Here is a 26,500-nt window from a genome sequence, read left to right as displayed (position 1 = left end):
GATAGATAGATAGATAGATAGATAGATAGATAGATAGATAGATAGATAGATGCAAACCATAGGTGCTTGAATCCATAGATAAAGAATCAGTGGATACAGAGGCCAACTGTGTTATTGTATGGCTTTCCTCCCAGCTTCCTAAAGGTATTGCAGGGAAACTCTACAACTGGATTATAGAGGAAACATATGGTAATGCACTGGCAAATAAAAAGATTTGGGAATTAGACTTGAATATATCAATTTCAGAGGCTGTTTGGAATACAATCTAGAATCTTCCTCTGCACCATTAAAATAAGATCTAACCTACTTGGAGAGTGCTCCTTAAAATTACTCTACAAATGGCACCTTACCCCCATGCAACTGGCTAGATTTTCTAAGCAATCAACTGCAAAATGTTGGAGAAGTTGTAAGTGCAAAGGAACATATGTTTATATGTGGTTGCATTGTGATAAAGCTAACCAATTGTGGTTAAATGTATTATCATTTCTGAGATCACCTTTCAAGAATTAGCTCCTTGTCCTGGTCTTTTATTGCTCTCAGTGTTTTTAGGAGACAACAAAGACTTGAAACATAAATCATTGAATTGTTTTCTCCTGGCCATCACAAGAATTGAAATAGCCAAGGACTGGAAGACAGGCAGTTTAGCAACAGATAACTGGTGGCACAGGTTATGGGACAATTTACTAATGCAGAAGATTACAGACACAGCCTTGCTTTAGATGTCCATTTCTGAAAACAGGCAACAATCTGGGACAGTTATATAAATTCATATAATTTCAAATATTCCTAAATATTCCTCTGATCTCATGCTATGTTAACTACTGGCAAGTTCTCAGTTTCAAAAGCAGTTTATCACACAAGCAGGGAAGGGCTCCTCAAGTAAAAAGAAAACACTTTCACTCAAGAAAAAATAGCTTGTTTATTTTGTGTGCCCTGATCAATATATTTGCAAATAACAAATGTTATTAAATAACTTAGAAACCGTAGCTTTTAAGAGAGAAGGGGAGAGAGAGAATGAACAAACAAAATCAGAATACTATCAAAATTATGAATGACTATGTACCTATTTAAGAATTTTAAAAAAGTTTTCCAATAAGTTTCCCAGTTTTTTCCAGACAACGTTTTAAAAAATGAGACAGTCAAAAGAATAAACAAAGACCATGAACTTGAATTATAGCAGTAGGACACATGAAGCTTTGTTTTTTACTTGGTAGTGGGGAGAAAGTAATATCCAGTAGTGTGCAAATCCTGTTCTTACTAAATTAAGCTTTACGTGATGCACATGTTTACACAGTTTGTATAGTTTACATTATGCATATGTCCTTACCAAATTAAGCTTTACATTATGCATTCGCATATGGTTTGACTTGTTTTTTATTCTAGCTGGAATTCATGGCCAATGGTTTTTCTGCACCTTCTTTTGCAAAAATGAGATATATTTCCACTATGACCTTCATTTTGGTACAATATATTAAAGCAGCAACAATGTCAGTTTTATGCAGAGATGATAACTTGTCCACTATATGTATCTACGTATCTTTACTTATTACAATGATCAACAAACAAAAGTTAAGAAATGATCAAACTGTGAATTAAACCAGATGTGCTACATCAGGTAACATTGTTTAATTCTACTTTCTCCAGAAAAATGACATCATTGGTTTTGAGAAATAGTGTTTGTTCTATTCAGGCAGAATGTACAAAGCAGACAATGGTTTTAAATTCAACAGGTTTACAAGGAAAAATCACATGACATTTGTTGTCTAAAGTAACACTAACAACACTGTGTGCTTGAAGACCAAAGAAAACAAAAAATATTTCTTTCGAGAGAGCTATGCTGCCAAAACAAGGCCCATGTATGGTATTAAACCTATTTGGCACAACAATGCATTTTCCTATTTAAAACACATCTGTAAAATAGATAAATTGGGCAACACTCAACTCCATCCCTTGTCTTCTTGTAAAACAAAGCAGAGGCCCTGACTTGCCAGGAGAGCCAATGTGCAGGGCTGCACTGTGCAATGGGGAGGTGCCATGTTCCTCTCCAATGCATCCTTCTTTTCAGAGGCCCATGCACTTTGCACATGCTTCTAGCTCAGCCGGTGGCTGTTTGGCCTATGACAAGGTGGATCCCTTTTTGAAGGCATGAAGCTGCAGATCTCTCTGAGAAGAATATAAAATGTTCCCTGGGCACTCCTTCAGCATATTGGCTGTATAGGCTATGATTGTGGGGGTCCAGTATAGCATTTAAATCTCCCCCTAGGACTACAAATGCATTTGGATTCTGCAATATGAGATTATTCCAGTTTAGCCCACAGGTTTCTGATTTGGGATTTCTTCCTCACTGAGAGGCATGTAGACATTTATTATCAGCAGAGTGCAGTGGTTAAATTGGATTAGCACTACCATGGCATATGTTTTAAATGTGGGAAGAGACTTTGTTACAGCACATAGAGTGGTGGAAACCAGGACTTCCAGGATTCCCCTTGCTCTTCCACACTTTCTCCCTGGCTCCACTGCAACTGAAAATGAGTGAAAACCATTAAACTGCAGATCTTTAGCAGTCCATGATTACTGGATCGGTAAAATATCATATTGGATGAGAAAGTCAGTGAAACAGGGATCTCTGTTAGATGTGTATAAATGAGTGATGTTTCATGTCATAAGGGTAACCTTATGATGGTCAATTTATTGTCAAGTGGTTGCACTAGAGGCTATAGGCTGTATGGGTAATTCACCCAGTGGTAGTAGGTTCACATTAGCTGACTGTTGGGATAATTATAGCATTGTCTTCCTCTGTGAATGGTGTTGTATCACATCACATCCCCGCTTTTCCTGCTCCATCTGTTCTAGTGGGGTGGCTGAAAGAACCATGGGCAGCAAAATGAGTCACAGAATCATAGAGTCGTATTGATGTCTTGGATCTCTCCACTGGTGTAAATATCTCTGACATACAGTGCTATTCCTCCTCCTTTCCTGTTAGGCCTGCTTCTCTTTAAAAGGTTATACCCCTCTATTTCTACTTTCCGGTTCTGAGACTCATCCCACCAGGTTTCAGTGATGCCTATTATATCATATTTGCTTTGTTGTACAAGGATCACAAGCAAGCAAGGATCCCATTTCTTTGGCAAGGAGAACATCTTTGGCTTATCCAGGGAGATAGGAGATGAAATAAGTGATGGTGAAGGCTGTCTTTTCTGTAGACAAGAGGTTACACAAGATTTGAGATTACTGGAATTTAATTGTAGATGGAGATGCATGATCATTACAAGGCATTTAAAGAGGGGTATTAGCTACTTGGGATTTCATGAGTTCTTTGAGTAAAGGTAAAGAGTCATCACTTTCACTATCTGCATCAAAGAAATCCGAGTGAGGCACTGACAGCTTTCTACGAGTCTGTGGGGAAGGGACTCAGTTTCTATTTTATTTTTGCTGGGCTCTAGTATCTGTGAGTTTTCCTCTCAATTTAAGTACTTCTTGATTTATATCCTGAGCTTCCTCTCTTGTAGCATGCTTAAGTTCTCCATCTTGGATAGGGTTGGCAGGTTTACTGCCTGGATTCTCTTGGCTTTTATCTGCCAAGTTATATCTGTTTGTTGTTTTTCCTGTGATGAGGTCACAGACTACCTTATCCTTAAAAACTGATTCTTTTGATATAATGTGCTTGCCAAAGGAATTTACTCTTTTGTACTAGCCTGTTAGGGAAAGATGCCTGATTTAAAAGTCAGACATGTGCATTAAATTGCTCATAGGCTGAGTAAGTATTGGTAGTTTTTTAAGCCAATTGCTCTGCTGTGATAGTTTAAAAGGTGGGAAAGGAATCTAATAATTTATTTTTGGCCATTACAGATATGTGCATTGTGGTAAATTTCTAGGAGGGGTTGCTTTTTCTGTAATATACAGCAAACAAGCAAACAAATAAGCTTCATTTATATACCACTTCATACCGCCTAAGCACTCCCTAAGCGGTTTACAATGTGTAAGCTAATTGCCCCCAACAAGCTGGGTATTCATTTTAGCAACCTCAGAAGGATGCAAGCCTGAGTCGAGCTTGAGCCCTTTTGCTGGTATTGAACTCGCAACTTTATGGTTTTGAGTGAGTGGCTGCAGTACAGGCATTTAACCACTGCACCACTAGGGCTCCTATATTTGGGTACATTTGGGTGTCCTGAAGAAACTGAACAACTTTCCTTCACGTGACCAAAATCAGCTGCATTTTAAATTCCCTGTTTGCCATGAGGGTTTTGCATATGAAAGGCTTGTTGGAATTACTTCACTTTGTTTGCAATATCATTAAGTCTCTGCAAAATAAGAACCAGTGTTTCTGCAGACAAAAGGAAGACATCATGAAAGGGCTGAACAATATTATTGCCCCGTTATCTTTGTTTTCTCCTTGTTCTGGACAGTACTTTATATTTGGATTTTGAAGAATTGGAAAGGCTGTTTTACTTCATTGAGATTGCTGTAATGATTTAGGGAGTGGAAAAGGAGCTGTATTTGCAAATCTATTACTCACAAGTTGTGTTGTGTCTGCTATCAGAAAAAATGAGTCATTCCTCATCTGTTTCTCTGCTGTGAAGGACTCCTGTTTTTCAATACTGTTGTTGGGACTAGTCCGATTCTTTTTTTGCCACTGGGTGGCATTTTAAGATGTATGGAGGGGATAAAGCCAGATAATGTTGGGAGGCTGATTCAGCAGCTGTTAGTCCATCACCATCTTGCCCTGCTTCCCACATTTAGGATACAAAGGTTTAGTCATAGGCCTTCAAAAATTGATTTCTTGTCTTTTGACCATTAGATAAGTGGGTCCCATTATGCCTATCCACACACCTAAATTTTATGATTTGTAATATGTGTAATTATTTCTTCTGCTATGTTTTCTTGATGCTTACAGTGAGTGGCAACTTTAGTAGTGTGGCATGGGGCTGGATCCAATGCCAGGGGAGGATAGAGCTGGCATGCTCTGTTGCCCTTCCCTTTTCCGGGGATCCCCTTTAGGGATTTTGGGCTGCAATCGATTAGGCAGAAGCCTAGCTCGGGGGCTGTTGGTCATGTCTCACTACCAGGAAACAGGAACTGATATGAAGGTGCTGTGCTCACATATATTCCATGACTGCCACTCTAAAGTTCCCTTCTGGCTATCAGGCCAGAGGTGGGTAACAACCAAAAACTGTTGGGTTATCCTATCAATGGATTCAGACTTCAAGCCAAACCAACACTACTCAGCTCTCATGAATAAAGTTGTGGCCTTTTTGACCCAAATGCTCTGTAACAACCTTTACTCTAAAAATGAAGCAAAATTACCCATCCTGCTTGGCAGTAAAATAGACTATGGTCTGGACGTCCTTCTGAAACAGAACCAAAGGGTTATGATTTCCATCTTTCTAGATTTCACCCTACTCCCACTCCCACAACTATGTAAATATGCTTTATATCATGAGGCCTGGATATCACTCTGTATTACATCTGAAGAGGTGGGTATATCCATGAAAGTACATGGTAAAAATAAACTAGTAAGTCTTATAGGACTCTGCTATATTCCTTCTTTCTCCCCCCCCCCCCCCCCGCCCTTCACTTCTTCTTTTTTTATGCTGTAAGAGATGAACACAGCTGCTTCTTTAAAAACCAAGTGAAGTTATTCTCTGGGCTGAAATATCAACATAAATTATTATTTCACAAAAATAATTATCCCAGTCATTACATTTCTTGGGTAAGTGAGGATATAAGCATTCCTAAATACTTCAGACACTTTAGACAAGGAAAAAAGAAGTTGCAATTTGATTATGGCCCCTTAAGAGTAAGGTCCAGATTCTATCTGATCTTGGAAGTTAAGCAGGGTCAGCTCTGGTTAGTACTTGGATAGGAGATTGTCAATGAATACCAGGTTCTGTAGACTATATTTCAGAGAAAGAAACTGGCAAAAACACCTCTGAGTATTCCTTACCTAAGAAACCCTATAATATTCATAGGGTTACCATAAGTCCATAGGTGACTTGAAGGCACATACACACACAACATACTTTGCATAACATAGTAATGAGAACTGAACATCCATAGTTGTCAAAGGATGTTTGGGGGTGGATCAAACAAACCTAGGATGCCCAAAAATTACCTTTCACCATTTTTAACACTACATTAACTATTTTAATAGCAATATTGATCCATATAAAAAGAAATACTAAATGCAAAAAAAGATATTAACTGACAAAATTCATCATGGACAAACTTCATTATATAAGAAGAAATCCTTTACTTGAACAACAACAATGACAGTCAGATACTGAAGCAATTTGAATGCCTAGATTTTCTAACAGCATCCCCACTTTAATAATGAACTTAGTTCAAACTTCTTTGCAAGGTCTATATAACCATCCATTTTCTAACACTGCCATCATAATCTCAGTTTCACAGTGTAACAATTGTTACTGACTGTAGGTTTTGACCATCAGTGATTCACATTCTATAGTAGCAGTAGCAGCACCAGCAGCAGTAGTATTAAGGAAGGAAAGAAGGATGGCAGGAACGAAGGCAAAAGAAAATTCTTCAAGATTATTACTTTTAGTACTTTTGTATTTGTGGTAACCATACGAATAAGGATATAATAATAATAATAATAATAATAATAATAATAATAATATATTTTATACCGCTATTCCAACGATCACGGCGGTGTACAGCAAGAATAAAAACAGTTAAAACAGTTAAAACATTACAACCCCACACCCCCAGCAATATTACAAAAAGCAATAGTAACAATAACAACCAAAATTGAAATATTTGAAAAATCAAAATGATTCCTTATATATATATGTTATCATATGTCATACAGAAGAAAAATATCAGAAATAACATTTAGAAATAGTAGTCAACCTTAGTAATATGGATAAAGTTAAAATCTACTGCCAATCTCAATTATGTCTCTTATGTTTAATAAGAGAAAAAGACCTCATTTACTGTCAAAGCTGTCCCAATTATGCAGACTTCTGAAGATAATTTTTCAGCTAAAAGACTTCTTTCATTTGGATATCTGCTGCCTTTTGTAAATGTTGGTTGTCTGTTCTTTGGTTTTGATTTTTTTTCCTTTTGCTTTCTTTCTTGTGGCTGTAACCTTGGTTATCTAGTGAGTGGCTAATAGATTAAAAAGGTAATGAGGAGCAAGTGTAGCGATGCTGTTTTTAACCCTTCCAAATAAAGGTTGCTAAAAGAAGCCACTTTGAAGATCCTACTGCTCAAGAAAGATTTTATTAAATCACGCTGGGATTTTTATCTTGATTCAGCAAGAATCCACTGTCATACCCATAACTATTGTTTAAGGTTTGTTTAGTTAGCATATGCTAGAATGCTAGAATTATGTTAGTTAATTATGCAAATTAATAAGAGTAGAAGGTTGTTGATGGCTGCTATTCATGATGGCTATATTAAACATCCATGGTCAGAATTTTGTGTACGAGTTGGTGGGAAACAACAACAGTTCTGTTTGTGGGCTTTCCACATTGGATTTCCATTGGAAATAAAATAGACCTTTACTCATCCAAAAGGACTATTCCTAGGCTCTTAATACAAACCTGAGGTACAGACTCAAACTACACACTCTTCTGCAAAAGAATACCAGTGGTTGTGCTTTCAATTACTTCAGATCTTGCCTTCAAAACACCCAGGATGTAAATACACTTACAAAAGGAGACTGTTAGTCTCAGATTATTTTGTTGTGGATGTTACATCAGTTAAATCATTCCATCAGTTTACAGTATACCATAAATGTTTACACAAAGTCTGAACTATAAAATATTTTCACATAACTATTCCAGTTTGGAAAGAATGCTGCACTGTCAAAGTTTGCAAGGCTTCTGAGTAGCAATTCTGTATCTCAGATCAAACAAAAACCTCATGAGATCATCTGGAAAGTTGCAGGGAAATATTAGGTTAAACAAATTACTGTTCCATGGTCTCCCCACTGGTAAATGTAACCAGGAAGATATAGCTTATATATTTTTAAACTATGTGTTTAGTGTGGAGGGAATTATTAAAAGAGACAGGCTCATAATCCAACTATACTGACCTGTCTGTAAGTTCCTTCTAACAAGGTGTCCAGATGTTGAAGAGGAGCTGGTGTTTTATCTTTAAACCGTGCCAGCAGGCGTCGTTCAATAGCTCTAAACTGTACGGCTCTTTCAGATAATAGCTGCTCATATTTTGCAGCATTCAGGCGCAGCTATAATTTATAAAGTTTTTAAAAAGAGAACGTTAAGGCTACAACACAAAAATGTTTTCACACCACACATTTGTGAGAAATAGGTAGACAATAATCATATTTTTGGTAGATTTAGTGCATCAGTTTCATGTACACAATTATTATGTAGCCAGCTTGAAGAATGATAATGTCACAATCATCTACTAAAGGCTAAAATAATGCAAGCTACTACCAAGATTGAAAATAATTGTTGACAGTATAGGTAATTTACAATAATTCATGATAATCTTGCTATGGATTTTCATTACAGAAATGAAATTAAACTGTCATCAGTTGTCTATGTAGTATTCCAGTATACTGGTTCTGCAGCACAGACACTCATTGTATACCGATATATTTGCCACAAAAGGGAATTATCACTTCTCTTTAAATTCTTTATGATATAATCCTATATCCACTTAACTGTGAGGAAGCCTCATGTAATTCAGTTGGATTTACCTCTGAGTAGAAATGTACAGAATTGCAAGTGTTGCATTGTGCACTGCAGTGTCTTGAAGACTGGATTTATATCCTTCAAGATAGCTAAGGTTCAGACCTCATCTAATAGTGCAACCCTGTGCTTTTCTTCTCCAAAGTAAGCGTCACTTACTTTGCTGCATTCTCTCAGGGAAGTGTGCACAATACCAAATCTCATACCGCTGTCTCAAACTATGCTGCTGTTATGAATCTAGAACAGTTTCTTAACTACTTTTTGAAAAGTATCTCAATATATGCTTAGTTTAGCAAAGACTATCAGAATGGAGAGTGCAGATCAAACAGTGAATCCATGGGGAGCCCCAGTTTGGAAAAGACTTGGAGGCTGATCACAACAAGACATTTTTCACAACACAAACACAGCTGATAGGAACTCTCTCCCAATTCTATGATGGATTATAAGGGCTATTATGGACCTGCCCATCATTGGAGAACTCAAAATCTTGCACAGTTTGGTGAAATTTTGATTGGGCCTAGTTAAGTTATTGCCCAGTTGTGGGCATTTGATTTTTGGTGTTGTTCTTGTTGTGCTATTAGAATAGCATGACTAACTTTATTTTAAAATTCAGCCAAATGAAGGTTTTTATTCATCCAAAAGGGTTCCAAATTCCTATCATGTTCATAGGTGTGTGTATGAAGTTCTTATAAGCTATTAATAGCAAAGGAAAACAAAACAAATTAAAAGCTGAAAAAAACTATAAACCATGACAAACACTATACTAAAATGCGAAATACTGAAAAGCTTACCTCAAAATGGTGATCAATTATTTCAAAATATTCTTGTAATGGAATTGGGCCAGAAAAAGTACATGCAAAATCTTTGCAATTCTGTTTCCTAAAATGTTCTTCAAGGCGAAGTGTGAGTTCTTTTGTAATGAGCCAAAGGTCTTCTAACTGTTCACTTTGAATTCTATAACGCTCTTTAAAAATAAAGTAAAAAAATCAAAGTTAGTATGGATTCACTCTTAGCTATTAACTAGTGTATACTTGAAAACAGTTTTTCAAAACTGCTTTACCATTTTGATTATTAATGACACATCCATATTTAATACAGTAATTTTCTTTTCCATTCACATAACTCACTTCTAAATTTAACTTTATTATTTGGCATAATTAATTATTCTTTTATTATTATTTATTACTTGTCATGAAGTTCTTCTTACCTTATACATGTATTCTTAATGATTTAATTTATATCAAAAACTACTTTTATCACTAGAATTAAGATAATCACTAAGACTATTCTCAGAACTACAGTACTCAACACTATATTATACTATATCAGAAAACTGAAATGTTCACAGTTAATATATAACTTGGACTAGATAAAACAGGCTCCAGGGCTGCCTTACTGCAGCAACTGCAACATTCTTTGCCTGAATCAAAGTCACAGAGTTTCACAGATAGTATAAAACAGTAACATTCAGCCTTATTATACACTTGCCCACCATAAAACCTTAACTGTCTAACAATACCTGGTAAACTTCATGTCATTTATGAATACAACAGTTTCAACATACTTTAAAGCAAGTACTGTACTTATCAATGTAAACTTAGTGGTCTAAACCCAACCTCTGGTCTCAACTAGTGGAGCATCTTGCATTAATGGGATTTACATAAATGCTGACTTGTCATTCAGCAACTGATTCAGTAGCCTATTCTAGTTTAGGCCACTTTCTGGTGTAACACCCTATATGTGTCTACAGCTCAAATATGTCTTCAAAAGAACAAATTCCCACAGGAACTAGTCTCTGATTTGCCTTTCATTGACCAATATTGAGTGATGGTGATGGTGGTGGTAGTAGTAGGAGTGGTTTGCATTCTTCCTCAAGCTTACAATTTAAAAAGAACAATTTTTCACAGTATTAATACCAGTTCAAACATTCAGTTAAAAGAACAAAATGCAATTAAAATTTTACCCTCATCCAATCTATTAGTGATGACAAGTAGTGATTCAGAACCAGAACAACTTCCTTCGATTGAGATGGAAGGAAGGAAGAGAGCTGGATATCATCTGCATTGTGGTGGCATCAGATTCCAAAATGGCAGGTAATCTTTCCCAACAGTTTCATGCTTATGTTAAAGAGTATGAAGGAAAGAAATGAGCCCTGAGGGACCCTGCAGGCCAATGACCAAGAAGTCAAACAGGAATGCCTAAGCACTTCCTTCTATAGTTGCCCCTCCAGGAAGGAATGAAGCCGTTGTAAAACAGTGCCCTCTAGTCCCATCTCTGTAAGGCAGCCCAAAGGAATATCATGAGTGCAGCAGAACTCACAGGAACACACTCCCCTGTCTAGTTCCAGCAAAGGTCATCTATGAAGGTGACCAAAGATGTCTTTGTCTCATATCCAGATTGAAATGGATCTAGATAATCCATCTCATCCTGAAATGCCGGGAGCTGGAAGACCACCACACACTCCAGAACCTTGCCCCAAAATTTAATGTTAGAGGCTGGCCGATAATTATTCAGTGGTGGGATCCAGGGAAGGCTTTTTTTAGTAATAGTTTTATAGCCCTTTTATTATTTGGAGTTGTAACTGCATTTGTAAGTACTAGAAGAAGATTCCCCATTTGAGGGAGTCTTTCTATATTCCTTTGTATATGCTGAACTCATGGCTCACTTTTAACCCCTGGTATCAACCCAAACATATTCAAGTGAATCACTAAACCATTTATTACAGTTCACCCTCTGCATTGGCAGACTTATCATTCATGGATTTAACCATCCAAGCACAGCAAGCCCCAGTTTTTCTTATGACTGTGCATGCACGCAGCCATGCAAGTAGGCATGCATGCGCTGTGCCACCATTAAAAAAACCTGGGACTGCAGCATGCATGGATTTTGGTATTTGGGTGGGGGGGGGGGGGTCCAGAACAGATTGCCTGAAAATATGGAGGTTCGAATGTACTACCAAAGAATGAGAAGATGAGATTCTGTTTTGATTAGGAATTAACATGCCAATTCCTAAGCCATGCTTATCACATGTCAGGGACAGTATCACTCTACCCCCAGCACTGCAATGGCATGTTTTCCAAGCTGGCTTCAGAAGAAAAGGCAGACTTTGAGGAATGTATTAATGGCATGATGAAGTTTGACATCTTCATGAAGAAGTTCTTTACAGAATTCCTTGGCCCAAATATAGGACACCCAAGAAAAAATGAAAATAGCAGAGGCAGCTCTGATGGCAGAGGAGGAGGCTTCCTGGGCCTTTTATGATCTGATTCAGATCTACTTTCTTCAGTTATTTTTGAAGTTATCATCCTTATCCTTGATACAGATGCTAAAAGAAACACAGGCAGAGATAAGAGCAACTATTAAATGAATCTGAAGCTTGGACATAAGTGCCATAGAGAGGTTGTAAAAGATGGCAGCTGAGTTGGGTTGATCAGACCACTCTTTTTTTACCACTCCTGCCTACTTCCATAAAATTGGATGTAAACAGAATATCTCAAGAAGGGGGACCCTTTTCTGTGAGGCATATCAGGATCCTCAGTCTTGGCAGTGTTTGTAGGACAAAAGTTGTTCAAGGTTTTGATGGCCTTGCAAATAAGGAAACAAGGAAAGAGCCTGACAGAAGATAGAGCCTTAAAAGTTGGACCATCCTCTGGTTCAAATAATTCCCACCCATGATCAGAATCAGAACAGACAAGACTAGAGTGAATATTTCTTATTAGAGAAGTGTTATGACATGTAGGGATATGTAGAAACCATAGAATGAGCATGAATGGCTCCTGCATGTTGGTTAGTGAAGCACTGCAAACCTCTCTTCAAAATGGCTGCTACTTCTTTATTTGGCAAACATGATAGTGGTTGTTGTTGTTGGTGTAAACTGCTCTTGAGTCGACCCCGACTCATGGTGACCCATGGATGAGACATCTCCAAGACTCTCTGTCCTTAACCTCTCTGCTCAAGTCCTGCAGGCTCAGGCCTGTGGCCTCCCTAATTGAGTCCATCCATCTGGCTTATGGTCTCCCTCTCCTTGTCCTGCCCTCCACTTTTCCTAGCATCCTTGTCTTTTCTAATGATTTACTCCTACTCATGATATGGCCAAAGTATGACAGCTTCAATGTGGTCCTCTTGGCTTCCAAGATTCAGGTTTGATCTTCTCTAAAACCCCATTTATTTATCTTCTTGGCTGTCCACAGTATCCTCTGCGGTTTTCTCCAGCACCACATCTCAAATGAATTGATTTTCTTTCCATCTCTTTTCTTCACTGTCCAGCTCTCACATCCTTACATGGTGATGGTGTTCAATGTTATATCTTTACACTTTAGGATATTGTTCAGTTCTGTCATAGCTGCTCTTCCCAATCCTAGTATTCTAATTTCTTGACTGAGGTTTTCATTATAATCAATGTTTTATCCAAAGTATGGGAGCTCTTTGACTAACTGAATTTTCTTGTTACTTAGGATGAACGTTCAGCATTAAGCCTAACTTGGACTTTCTTCTTTAATCTTCCTCAGTAATTATTCCAGGTCTTTGCTGTTCTCTGATAGTACAGTGGTACCCCGGGATACGAATGCGCCGGGTTACGAAATTTTCGGGTTACGAAAAAAATCCATAGGAAAACATTGCTTCGGGTTACGAATGTTTCTTCGGGTTACGAAAGGTTTTTTCGCTATTTTCCGCCACCGGAGGGCAGCAGAGAGCTATTTTTCCATTAGCGCCTATGGGAATTCGGCTTACGAATGGATTTCGGGTTACGAAATTAACCGCGGAACGAATTAATTTCGTAACCCGGGGTACCACTGTAATACTGTGTCATCTGCATATCTTAGGTTGTTGATGTTCTTTCCTCCAATCTTCATTCCTCCTGTCTCTGAGTCAAGGCCTGCTTTTCATACATACAGGTTAAATAGACAGGGTGATAGAATGCAGCCTTGTCTGACCACTTTGCCAACTGGGAATAATTCTGTTTCTCCATATTCAGTTCTGATGGCAGCCTCTTAATTTCAGTTCAGGTTACACATCAGGCCTATCAAATGTAGTGAAACTCCCATTTCTTTGAGAGCATTCCATAGCTTTCTGTGATCTATGCAGTTAGAGGATTTGCTGTACTCAGTATGCAGATTTTCTTTTGAAATTCCCTGAGGTACTCCCTCATTCATCAGATGTTTCCAATGTGATCCCTAGTGCCTCTTCCATTCCTGAATCCATCTTGTACCTCTGGTATTTCTCTCTCCATATATGGCTGAAATGTTTGCTGTAGAATTTTGAACATTACTGTAATTGCATGGGAAATTAGTGCAATCATTCTATAGTTACTACATTCTTTTGTGTCTCAATTTTTGTGGATGGAAACACATATTTGGCATATTTTGGTTAGAAATGTACTCGATTCTGTCTCTGTGTACTGAAGCAGTTCTATCAGCATGCCATATTTCCTGGTGATTTATTTGTCCCAATTGCTTTAAGTATGACTTTCACTTTCTAGAATTTGGCATTCATAAATTTCTTTTTCCCATGTGTCAATCATTGTTTCACATTCATTATATAGATCTTCTGAGTGTTGTCTCCATCATTTTTTTATTTCATCGCGATCGTGTATTTTTTGGCCACTGATATTGTCTTTCTGCATTCCTCTTCGACTATGTTCCCACCTTCTGTACATAGTTCTTATGGTTCACAGTCTACTACACTTAATAATGCAAACTTATTTCTCAGGCTTTCTTTAAATTCTGTTAAAATGTTATTCAGATTATCGTTTGGCATGGTGATTGATTTGGTGTTCTTCTTCAGCTTTATTCTAATTTTGGATATTAGTAGTTCATGGTCTATGCCACAATCTGCAATTGGCCTTATTTTTGCCACAAGAATGAAGGCTCTCCATTTTCTAATGTCTATTATTTAATCTATATGGTTTTTGTGTTGACCATCTGGTGAGGTCCATGTGTACTGTCTTCCCTTTATGAAGAAGCTATTTATAATAAATAGATTATTGGCCTCGCAAAACTCTATCAGTCACTCTCCTGTTTCATTTCTTGTGCCCAGCCCAAATCTTCCTACTGTTTTTGATTCTGTTCTGCTTCCTACTTTGGCGTTCCAATCACCTATGATTACCAAGCAATCCTGTTTTGGCGTGTTATCCATTTCTTCCTGAATTCCATCATAGAAATTCTCCATTTCTTCTTCCTCTGCCTTTGTGATTGGCACATATGCTTGGATTATGGTGATAATGCTATGCATTCTAAATTATTTATTTATTTATTTATTTGATTTATAGCTTGCTTTGCTCCCAAGACAGGGCCTAAAGCTACTGTGATCAGAATGAGGAATAGCTGAGACCATGAGAAGGGCAATAAGGAGGGAAAGAACAAGCGTACCTTATTTCCAGCACTAGCCATGGGCTCCTCCAAACATTCAGAAGGACAAGGCTGAAGGGGGGCAGTATTTGGCAGGAAGAGAAGGTCATTGGAAAATTTGGGAGGCAGAGGTCTGCTGACCTATAATGTTGAGCATGCTATGATGGGGAGGGGATCACACCCACCCCACCATGAGTAGTGTGAAATGTTCGTGTCTGGGATGGAGTGATCCCCTTCCTTCAACTGTGTAAATCCCGTGTTGGCTAAGATCTCTCTTCCAGAATTTTAGCAGCAATGTTGAGACTAAATTACATCCAGGGGGTTAATTCCCAGACATGCTAGGAGTTTCATCTTTTTTATCTTCATTGCAAATGCTTCCAGTCACATAAAAAGTTCTTTCCCTTCAAGAGAGAAGAGTGGGGACAGGAAAGTGGGAAAAAACAACAACAGCCCACACTTTCAAATAGAGGTAGGGACAAAATGACTAAATCATAACTGTTCCCACAACTGAGTGCTGCTGCAAATCTCATGCTGGCTATAACAGAAAATGGAAGGAGCAACCCATAACATGATGTTTCCCTTTGACTGATGGAAAAATTGATGAAATGGGAGTGGATATTCAAAATTACCGAATCTTGGATAGTAATTGTGCAGTGGGTTTTAAAAGTGAGGGTTTGGGACAACTTTCTTTAAATTCATCACAACTATCAAATGAATGTGTCCTGTGGCTTTTTATGTTTTATCCTAAATGACCATGTCAAACACAATTTTCACTAGATAAGAAGAATTCTGGTATAACATCACAGCCATCCTCTGTAAACATCTTAAATGGATTGCTTTATTATCTCTGAAAAAGAGATTGTTTTGAAATATCTTGAAAACTGAACATTTCATTTGAAAACTGAAAGGTGGGTGGATGAATAATTTTGCTAATAACTGAATAAGGCAACACTTACACTTTCTACCATATCATTTCCAGATCAATCAAGGACTGTATGTGTATTTAAGGCAGCATGTGCATTAGCCACTAGTTGAAAGAGGCCACAGAAATTACTAGCTATGGAATAATAGTGATCTCAAGTCATTGTTGAAAATACTGTATTTAGGTTTATTCATTCAATACATTTCCATGCAGTTCTGAGGAATAGTAAGGGGTAGGAATAAAAAAAGCATACAGATTTTTAAAAATAATGTTCTGTTTGTAAGATGTTTTGCCAAGCACCCTCCCTTGACCAAAAGCAGAGGTTTAGAACATTCAACAATTTTATAAGATTAGTAATCTAAGATTGAATAGCATTTCTACTGGCATAATTCCCAGAAAATGCAATTCATTGATGGGACAATGACAAATTCTATTTACAGTGTACAAGAAAAGAGAAAGGTTTTATTTAAAAACATGTCCTTTTAAAATAAGAAAAACATCTGTTAATAATATCATCCAACCTTATTTTCATTATTTCTAGATATACTTCTACCATAATGACTGGATTTTTTAAAACTAAACTTTGGAGTGCCCCTTACCCAAAATTAGGAGTTTGGGAGGGGGCTGAGGTCACCACTAGTTTCAAAAGTGTACAGAGAGCTCTGTTTCAGCAGTATCTAAAGATAAAATGGATGATACATTTCATAGAATTATAAACCTAAAGAAAACTGGAAAATATTTAACAATATATAAATGAAAGATTTTCATTTCACAATCTTGTTAAAAAGGCAAACAATTGTTGCTTGTGTTTCCCATACTCTTAAGATTAGGAAAATAGGTATGTTTCAATGAATAAGAGCTCCTCTCAAATTTAACTTTTCCATAAACTTTTACAGTCAGCTTGCCCCATACATGGGCTTCCCATATGAGGACGTAAGGTCATGCAGACAGGAAGCCCCACTTAGATGAATGGCGTATGTGCCACGCCGTGCATGGGAGAGCGCCCCACAGAATTCGCTTTATACGGGGGGGGGGGGTTTCAAAATGGATCCCCCATGTAAAGCAAGGGTCCACAAAGGAAACAAAGCACTTTTAAGAAATACTTTCTGTAGAACAGAAACCATATTCAGTTTTGACAGTAAACAAAAATTGTTAAGAATTTATTGGGAAATAAATCTGAATGAGATGGATTATCTAGATTCATTTCAATCTGGTTTGAGGCCTGGATATGGAACAGAGACTGCCTTGCTAACCTTGAGAGATGTCATGCCCAGCCAGGCTGAGGACTCGGAGGACGAGGTGTAGAGTCCCAGTTTGAGGCTGAGCCTACCCTGCCAGCTCCAGCAGAGTCTGTGGCCTGTCAGGAGGCTCAGCAACCAAGCCTCCCGGCAGAAGAGATTCCAGACACAGGAGAGGAGGAGAAGGCCAACATACCTACCTTCAGCCAGAGAAGGTCTAAAAGGGTGTGCTTCTGCAGATCAAGGTTTATGAAAAATGCTCTCTAATTGGCAAACATCTGTGCTCATGAAACCTGGGAATACAGTGCACCCGTGCCATACGCGGGTGTGCCATATGCGGCCTTAAGCACATGTGCTCAAGCCGCGGGGCGCATGCGGGGCGGAAGGGGCGGCACGTCCCATTCAATTGAATGGGTGTGCGCGCCCGTTGTGCCCTGCGCTTGCCCGTGCCGCCGCACCGCCGCTCATGAGCCCCATTGTTTCCAATGGGGCTCGAGCATAGACGGAATTCGCCTTACGCAGCGGGATCTGGAACGGATCCCCCGCGTAAGGAGAGGACGCACTGTATAAACAGGTGAAGGACGCCAGGTTCATTGACAGAGATTATCTGAGCTTCCTGGTGAAAGCACATTCATCTCTGTCTCTCTTTGTCTTCTTGGCCTGAACCTTCGGCGCTTGGATTGCTAACTCATCTTGACTACCTGGAACCCTTGACCTTTGGACTGCCTCTTTAAACTTGCCTCTTTGGAATCCTAGATCTCAGACTGCTTGACCATTCTCTGGCTGGACTTTGAATTGGTACTTTGGAACTTTTTTTATTTCTCTTTGCTGCAGAGAAATTTTGCATTGCCTTAAACCTTCACCAACCTGTGTGAGCAGCTATCAGCATTCTTGGCTGCATTCCCAAACAGGAGATGACCTTTGATGGGAACTAGACAGGGGGAATCTGTCCCTGTTGGTTCTACTGGGCCTCTCAGCGGCTTTCAATAGCATCAACTATAGTATCTTTCTGGTCTCCCCTACTGGGATGGGATTTCAGGGGACATTTTACAGTGGCTTCTTTCCTTCCTAGATGGTAAATTACAGAAGGAGGTGCTGGAGGATTCCTGTTTGGCTTCTCTCTAGGAGACATGTTGTTCTCACAAATGTCATTAAGGCAAGTACCTGTTCAGAAACCACCCATCCTAGCAATGATTTACAATACTCTGTCTTGCATTAAATAAAAGTTATTACTACATGCAATATCTAATTTAAATTACAGATTTTAAGTCATATATTTACATAGCTTTTTATATTGTGTAAGAAACATTTATATCTTTCTCCTCATCTTAATAAACATCAAAGTTTATTATTAAGAGTTATGTAAAATTTCAGGGTTGTTTTGAAGTTCTTTTTGTCTGTTTTGGGATTCTTCGTTTGGATTCTCAGTTGGTCTGATCTTGGATAGTTTTCTGGTTTGGACATTCTCTATAAACCACCTTTCTTACATGATTCCCTCTAGAGGCTAACTTTAATAGCCAAATATTTAAAAGTTTGAAAGTGAAACAGGCCCACCTCAGAACAAATTAATGTTTCTATATATCTGAGGGGTCCACCAGATATACAAAAGTATTCCATTTGCAAAGTAAATGAAATAGATGTTTTCAAAAAATGGTTTAACAGGCGCCTGTTAAGTTTTCAGGAATTTTGCAGCTTTGGAGTTAGCCTATCCAAGCCACTGAAGTTTCCATTAATTACCATGAAGAGGAAGATGAGAACTCTGGAGCAATGTATGCTGTTAGCACTCTCCTTTCACTAAATATACAAAAATATTTCAGGAGGAAAAAAGTGAGAAAAATACACCTTTCCCAATCTCAGAATCAAACACACACACACACAGTTATATAGACACAGTATTGCTATAGGAGAAACAGAAGCATGGAAAGCTGCCTTTTCATCTACCTCTGTACTGTCTACTTTTAATGGCAGCAGCACTCTAGAGTCTCTGGCAGGCCCAGCAGCAGAAGGTTGGGGGAAATGGACCACACTTTCATTTTCCCATCCCCAAAATGGCACCTGAACTGGTCAAGTATCTGGTCCAAGATGGATGGTTCCTAAACAGCAGCATTCCTCTCAAAGCTTGAAGACACACTGCAATCTTTTGTTTTGGATGCATTTACGGAAGGGTGGGGTATATCTACATCTGCCCTGCACTCATTATTTATGGCTGTACAAAATGGGGGCAGTGAAGAGTAGTAGGATACGCAATTCGTTTCCAAAGGAATTATTAAACAGAGCCATAAAAAGTAGTGTAAAATTCAACAATAAATACTGTGTTATGGAAAATCACAAGCAGAAAAGAGTCAGATAAATATGTAGATCTGGAATGGGAACTGTTTCATCTTCCATACTCATATGTTGTTGAACTAGGGCTTCAAACCTTCTTCAGCCTTATTTAAGTTGGCTTCATTTGAGATATGGTGCTGGAGAAGACTGATAAGGATACTGCGGATAGACAAAAAGATGAACAAATGGGTCCTTGAACAGATCAAGCCTGAAATCTCCCTAGAAGCCAAGATGATCAAACTGAAGCTGTTGTACTTTGGACACATCATGAGAAAGCATTAGAAAATACAATAATGCTAGGAAAGGTGGAGGGATGAAGAAAGAGAGGAACACCAAATGCTAGATGTGACCTATTAGGAAAGTCACAGGTATGAATTTACAAGACCAAAGCAGAGCAGTGGAGGTCAGGAAGTGCTGGAGATGTCTCATCCACAGAGTCACCAAGAGTCGGGGTTGACTAGATGGTAGTTAACAACGGAGTCAATATAACAGGAACCAGAACAGAATCAAAGATCATATGAAAAATTGGCTGAGGATCAAGAAATGAAGCAAGAGACCAACTGAGTGAATTTTGCCAAGTTAATAGTTTATACGTAAATTGCAAACACATTCCTCAAGCAACCCAAGAAGTAACTGTATATATGGATGTTATCTGATGGTCAATATAGAAATCAAATAGATCACATATTTGAAAGCAAAAGATGGAAACACTCCTTTCTCTCTGCAAAAAGAAGACCAGGAACAGATTGTGGCACAGACCATGAACTACTAATATCAAAAATTAGAATAAAGCTAAAGAAGAATATTAAACAAACTATCATGCTGAAATATATCCTGAAGAACATCCTCATAGAATGTAAAGATAATGAGGAAAAAAGTAATTTGCAATATTAAGCCTAATTGACTGGGAGCAAAAAGAACTCTGGAATGAAGCCAGTGACACTGTCACTGTCATATCTGTAGCCAGGGAAAGAGAGAAGCCTCAATGGCTGACAGGCAAAACTCTTTAAGCAATTAAGGACAGAAGCAGACTCAGAACCCACTACACTTGATCTTAGCCAAAAGGCCAAGAAGCCTTTCAGAAGTTAAATAGCTTTCAGGAAAGATTGTTCTGCCATGGATCACTGTTCAACTCTTTATCACTTAGCGGAGAAATACCTAAAACATTTAAAGAGCAAATTGTTTGTTGCATTTGTGGATCTGAAGTCAGCCTTTGACTCTATCCCTAGACTCAAACTGTGGGATAAATTGTATAGTCATGTGGAAGATAGTGGGCTTTTTTAAACCTTATCAGGACCCTCTATAAGAACAGCAGGCTTCAAGTAAGATATGGGAGCCATGGACAACTATCCAAGGAATTTTGTATGACCAGAGGCGTTAAGACAGGATTGTATTTTAGCATATTATTGAATAGTAAAGTTAGGAGGGTCCATGCCATCTTATTTCCTATTTCTATATATGGTTGTGAAAACTGGACAGTGAAGAAAGCTGACAGGGAGAAAACCTACCGGAAGTGTAATGCTGGAGAAGAGTTCTATGGTTACTGTGGTCTGCTTAAAAGACCAATAAATGGGTCCTAGAACAAATCAAGCCTGATCTCTCCCTAGAAGTCAAGATGACTAAACTGAGATTGTTATACTTTGGCCATGTCACAAGAAGACATGACTCCCTAAAAAAACAATAATGCTTGGGAAGGTAGAAGGCAATAGGAAAAGAGAAAGACTGCATTCCAGATGGGTAGATTCTATCAAGAAGGCCACAGCCAGGCCTGAGTCTGCAAGACCTGAGCAGGACTGACGCTGATAGAGTGACTTGGAGGTCTCTCATTCATAAAGTCATTATAAGTCGAAGTCGACTTGATGGCATTTAACAACAACAACAACAACATGATTTTACATTCTTGTAACTTATTTTAAATTGTTAAATTTATCAGTATGATAATGATCCAGATTGATAAGTGACAGCAATTTGGTAAAAGTAAAAAAAGACTAGAATATTGAGAAGATATACTTAAATCAAAAATGGAGTGATTCATCAAGAATATGAAATCAACTCTAATAGTAAGATAAAAAAAGAAAAGGGGAAAATACAGTTAGTAGCGTTAGAATAAAGTAGGAGTGTTTCAATGAAGAGACAGACAGGTAGTTTGGGATTTTCAACCCAAGTACAGTGCACCCCCTCCCTCTGCATAAGGCAAATAGTATGTATGCTCGAGCCCCATTGGATATAATGGGGCTCATGCATGACGTGTGATGCATGCACCATTGTTTCTTCTATTGTGTGGCTTTCAACATAAGCTGAAAAGATATGTAAAAGGATGACGTGGGTGCACTGTATTACAGGAAAGGTAGTTGATTAATGCAATTGTACGTGGTTTTTGTTCTTGGACTGTTGGTGTTTGTCTATTGTATTTGTGTTGTTAGATTATTTGTATAAGGAATGTATGATGTGTTTTTATTTAAAAACTTCTCAATGTTGGAAAACCTAAAAACACATTTATTTATTTATTTATTTATTTATTTATTTGAAAAAGAAAGCAATCAGAAGACTAGGACTTGGGAGGGCAACTATGAAAGAACTAGATAAGGTCCTAAAGTGTAAAGACATATCACTGAATACTAAACTAAGGATTGTCCGTGCGATCATGTTTCCCATTTCTATGTACGTGTCCTATGCTCCAGTCAGCAAGTGTCCTGCAGAGTAGGAAATTAGGATACACAAGTGGTTACCCAGTCAATTCAAAGTCTGTCACAGGTTATCCAACAAGATGAAGGGCGAGGGTGGTTGTTTGTTGGTGCAGGAGTCATTAACAAGTCAGCAATTCTAATATAAGAGAAAAAGGAAGACACAGAGGAAGACACTGCTGGGAGATTTATGGCCAGCTATCTCAATAACACCTGGGATTAATTAATTAACCTCTTTGATTTAATAGGCTTTGAGATGCTCTCTTTGCCAGTCAACAAATGATGAGGCATGTTGTCTTCAGTCTCAGCCATCTCCTGTTAGGGAGCAGGGTCCCCCACTACCTCGGTCTCTGGCTGCTTGAACTCTGAGGGAATTCCTTTACCAGAAGCTACAGATTCCTAGCAATATACCTTCTCTCCCTCTGAACTATCAGACTCTAGAGAGTGAGTTATGACAGTGAAGAAAGCTGATAGGAAGACAACTGTAATGCTGGAGAAGAGTTCTATCGATGCTGTGGACTGACAAAAAACCAATAAATGGGTCCTAGAGTAATTAAGCCTAAACTCTCCCTAAAAGCCAAGATTACTAGACTGTCATACTTTGGCTGTATCATGAGTAAACATGAGTCCCTAGAAAAGACAATAATGCTTGGTAAGGTAGAAGGCAGTAGAAAAAGAGAAAGACTGCATTCCAGATGGATAGACTCAATCAAGGAAACCACAGCCCTGAATCTGCAAAACCTGAGCAGGGCTGTTGATGATAGGGTGATTTGGCGGTCTCGCTTATGTGTTCAACATAAGATAAAGTTGATTTGACAGCAGTGAATAACAAAATCTATAAATGCAACAACATCAATACTGAGAAGAAGATGGAAATGGCAGAGCAGGAAAGGAAGAGAGGAAAGTAACAGGTTGCTTACCTGTAATTGTGGTTTTTCAAATAGTCACCTATGAACTTGAGTATGTGAGCTGGTCAATGCCAGTGTAGAGCTGTTAAGAAACTAAGTGTTTTGGTGGTAACCTTCTCCCACACCATTACATATGGCTAAGCCGGAGTCCAGCTTTTTCTCTTTGAGTTCCAAGTAACCTGCAGCACCCTAAAAAAACAAACTAAAAGAAGAAGAAGAAGAAGAGACAATCTCAGGGGTGAGAAAAGTGGGCTGAGTTCACAGATGACAACTTGAAGAACCACAGTTATAAGGACACAACCTGCTCTTCCTCAAGGTCTTTGTGACTCACAAACTTAGCTGAATAGAAAGCTCAACTGACTGGATGACAAGGGTAAGTGTCACTGAAGAACAGAAGAGAGTACCTTTTCACTAAAATGTATGTAGCTGCCTTCCTTGACACCTCATTGGTAGTATCAATAAAGGCTGACAGCTATGCTATGTAACAGTTCTTACAGAAAGATGTCACTCAAAAATGCTGTTCATGCAAATTCGGGGGTATGGCTTTCTGGATTAATCCGCTTGTAATGCAGTTGTCTTCTTTTCCTAATGACTTTCTTTTTACCATGCTTTCTAGTGAGTCATGTGATCTCATTGCAACAGAAGTAGTGTTCACCAATAGCCAATCATCAATGTACAGACAGATTCCTCTTTTGTCAACAGATGTGCAGCAGCCACTGCTGTACACTTTGTAAATACTATTGATGGTGCTATAAGGCCAAAAGACAATATCCTGAATTTATATGCTATGGAAGAATGAGCAAATCACACAAGGTGACGAAGCAATCATCTGTTTGGATGTGAAAGCATTTTTCTCATAGACTGACTGTTGTGAACCAATCCCATGTCTTTAGAAGTGGTAAGATGGAATTTATGCTGTTCATCAAAAAAAAAAATCACTATGATGACATCTCAAAGATCCAGAACCAGATATAAGCCTCCATACTTCAGTACCATGAAATACAGAGGTTGGGATGAGACAAGACTTTATTGCAGCTTTTCACAGAATTGTGATAATTTTGTCATGAAGTATAATAGATGGAAGCATTGAACAGAATCTAATGAGTGGAGGCAGATCATTGGAACGGATGGCATAGCATCAAAGAATGATGGAAGTCCACACCTTGGGAAATGGTCAACGCCTCTTTCTTTTATAAGAAGATAAATGACACCTCCTTTGCTGTCAAGCCTTTTAAATATGGTAGCTGTGATTGCAGTTCAGTTCAATGATTAAAACAGGACTGGGCTTGTTGCCAAGCAGATGATATTTGATACCAGCACTGACAACACTGTGTAGTTATCAACATTAACGTGGTGCCGCTTAACTTTAATTATTTTCTGGCTACGTGGGTTTTTAAAATATATATATATTATTGTTAAAATAACATCAAAACACACAATGGCTACGTGGTTTGAGTGTTGGACTGTGACTCAGAGACTGGGGTGGCCATGATTCCTAGCTTGGCCATGAAACTCACTGGGTGACCTTGGGAAGTCACATGCTCTCAGCCTCAAGGAAAAACAATAGCAAATCCCATCTGAATAAATCTTGCCAAGAAAACTCCATGATATGGTTGTCTTAGAGTCGCCATAAATCAGAAATGACTTGAAGGTAATAATAATAATAATAATAATAATAATAATAATAATAATAATAATAATTTGTATCCCACCGTTTGAGGATTGAGGCAGGTAACAGCAAGGAAAATTTCAAATACAAAGTCACAGAAAAAAATAAGGAAAAAGTACCTGAAAACCCGCACCCTTCTACCCTCCTTCCATCAATACAAAATAATAACAAGAAGTGACAGCAATATGACAATAATGGGCAATAATGAGGGGGGGGGGCGGATTAACATGGGCGGTCAATTCTGTTTCAGGAGAGGTTAGTCTGGAAAGGCCTGCCGGAAGAGGATCGTTTTTATCGCCTTTTTAAGAGCGTCAAGAGATGTGATCTGACAAACCTCCTCCAGCAAGTTATTCCAGATTTTTGGAGTGGCAGCTGAAAAGGCCCTCTGGGAAGTCACTACCAGTCTAGTTTTTCCTGACTGCAGTAAGTTCCTCCTGGAGGACCTGAGTGAGCGGAAAGGGTTATATGGGAGGAGGCGTTCCTTCAAGCAAACTTGACCCAAGCCATGTAGGACTTTGTAGGTACAGTCGGCCCTTCCTATACATGAATTTTTTATACACTGATTCAAGCATCTACGATTTTAAAATATTCAAATAAGTATAAATTTCAAATATCAAACCTTGATTTTTCATTTTTTATAAGGGGCACCATTTTGCTATATTTAATGGGACTTGAGCATCCACGGATTTTGTTATCCACGGGGGATCTTGGAACAAGGTCCACTGTAATAACCAACACCTTGTATTGTGCCTGGAAGCTGACAGGCAGCCAGTGTAAAGATTTTAAGATAGGTGTAATTCGGTCAAACCTAGATTTTCCTGCGACCAATCTAGCTGCCATATTTTGCACTGGTTGAAGCTTCCGAACATGGTACAAGGATTTCACCATGTAGAGTGTGTTGCAGAAGTCGATACGAGAGGTAACCAGCGCATGTACAACCATTGCAAGGTCCTGTGACTCCAGGTAGGGTCGATTCTGGCAAATCAGCCAAAGCTGATAACAGGCACTCCTGGCTGTCGCATCCACCTCAGATGACAGTTGAAGTGACGGGTCCAGGAGCACCCCCAAGCTGTGAACACAGTCCTGTAGGGGAAGTGTGACCCTGTCCAGGACTGCTGAGCTTATCCCCATACCTGGATTGGGGTTACCTATCATGAGTACCTCCATTTTGTTTGGATTCAGCTTAAGTCTATTTTCCCTCATCCAATCCATTACTGACTTCAGACAATAATTCAAAAGGTACCACCACCAACAACAAATTTCATTGGAAGTTTCTCCACAGTGCTTCTTCTAAAGGAAGCACTGGAATAAAGGAAGCAAGGAATATTTGATGTGATGTGATTTGTTTGATATTTGATGTTTTTAATCTGTTTTTCCTTTCTATATGGTAATTTTATCTATTCCTCTTTTAATTGTTATTATCTTAGAATGTACGCCTTGGGCAGGCTTTTATTTACTCCTAATTTTACCAACTTTGTACAGCGCTGTGTATAATTACAGCGCTATAGAAATAAAGTTTAATAATAATAATAATAATAATAATAATGGAAGGTTTTTCACCATGGATCTTGCTTCATAACCTAATCCAAAGAAGTACAGCAAGTATGTTTACAAAGTATGCCACAAACTTAACCTTCTGTAGCTCCTAGACTTGTCAATTCTTTCCAACAGGGAGACGGGAGATGTGAGAATTGCAGGAGGTAAAGGATATCTTTGGTATTCTAAG

General features: G+C 38.5%; 1 protein-coding gene across 2 annotated transcripts in view; it reads right to left on the bottom strand.

Annotated features, from left to right (window-relative positions):
• Nucleotides 1-26,500, bottom strand: part of BBS9 (Bardet-Biedl syndrome 9) — a 264,949-nt gene that overhangs the window by 167,486 nt on the left and 70,963 nt on the right. For both annotated transcript variants that reach the window (XM_042474263.1, XM_042474264.1), the window contains 2 exons: nucleotides 9,473-9,645; nucleotides 8,060-8,212 (listed from right to left, as the gene is read on the bottom strand). In XM_042474263.1, the coding sequence (XP_042330197.1) occupies nucleotides 8,060-8,212; nucleotides 9,473-9,645 (326 nt within the window). The remainder of the gene's footprint in view (nucleotides 1-8,059; nucleotides 8,213-9,472; nucleotides 9,646-26,500) is intronic.

Source organism: Sceloporus undulatus, chromosome 6 (assembly GCF_019175285.1).
Source record: "Sceloporus undulatus isolate JIND9_A2432 ecotype Alabama chromosome 6, SceUnd_v1.1, whole genome shotgun sequence".
Lineage (NCBI taxonomy): Eukaryota > Metazoa > Chordata > Lepidosauria > Squamata > Phrynosomatidae > Sceloporus > Sceloporus undulatus.
This window is presented reverse-complemented; position numbering and strand designations above follow the sequence as displayed.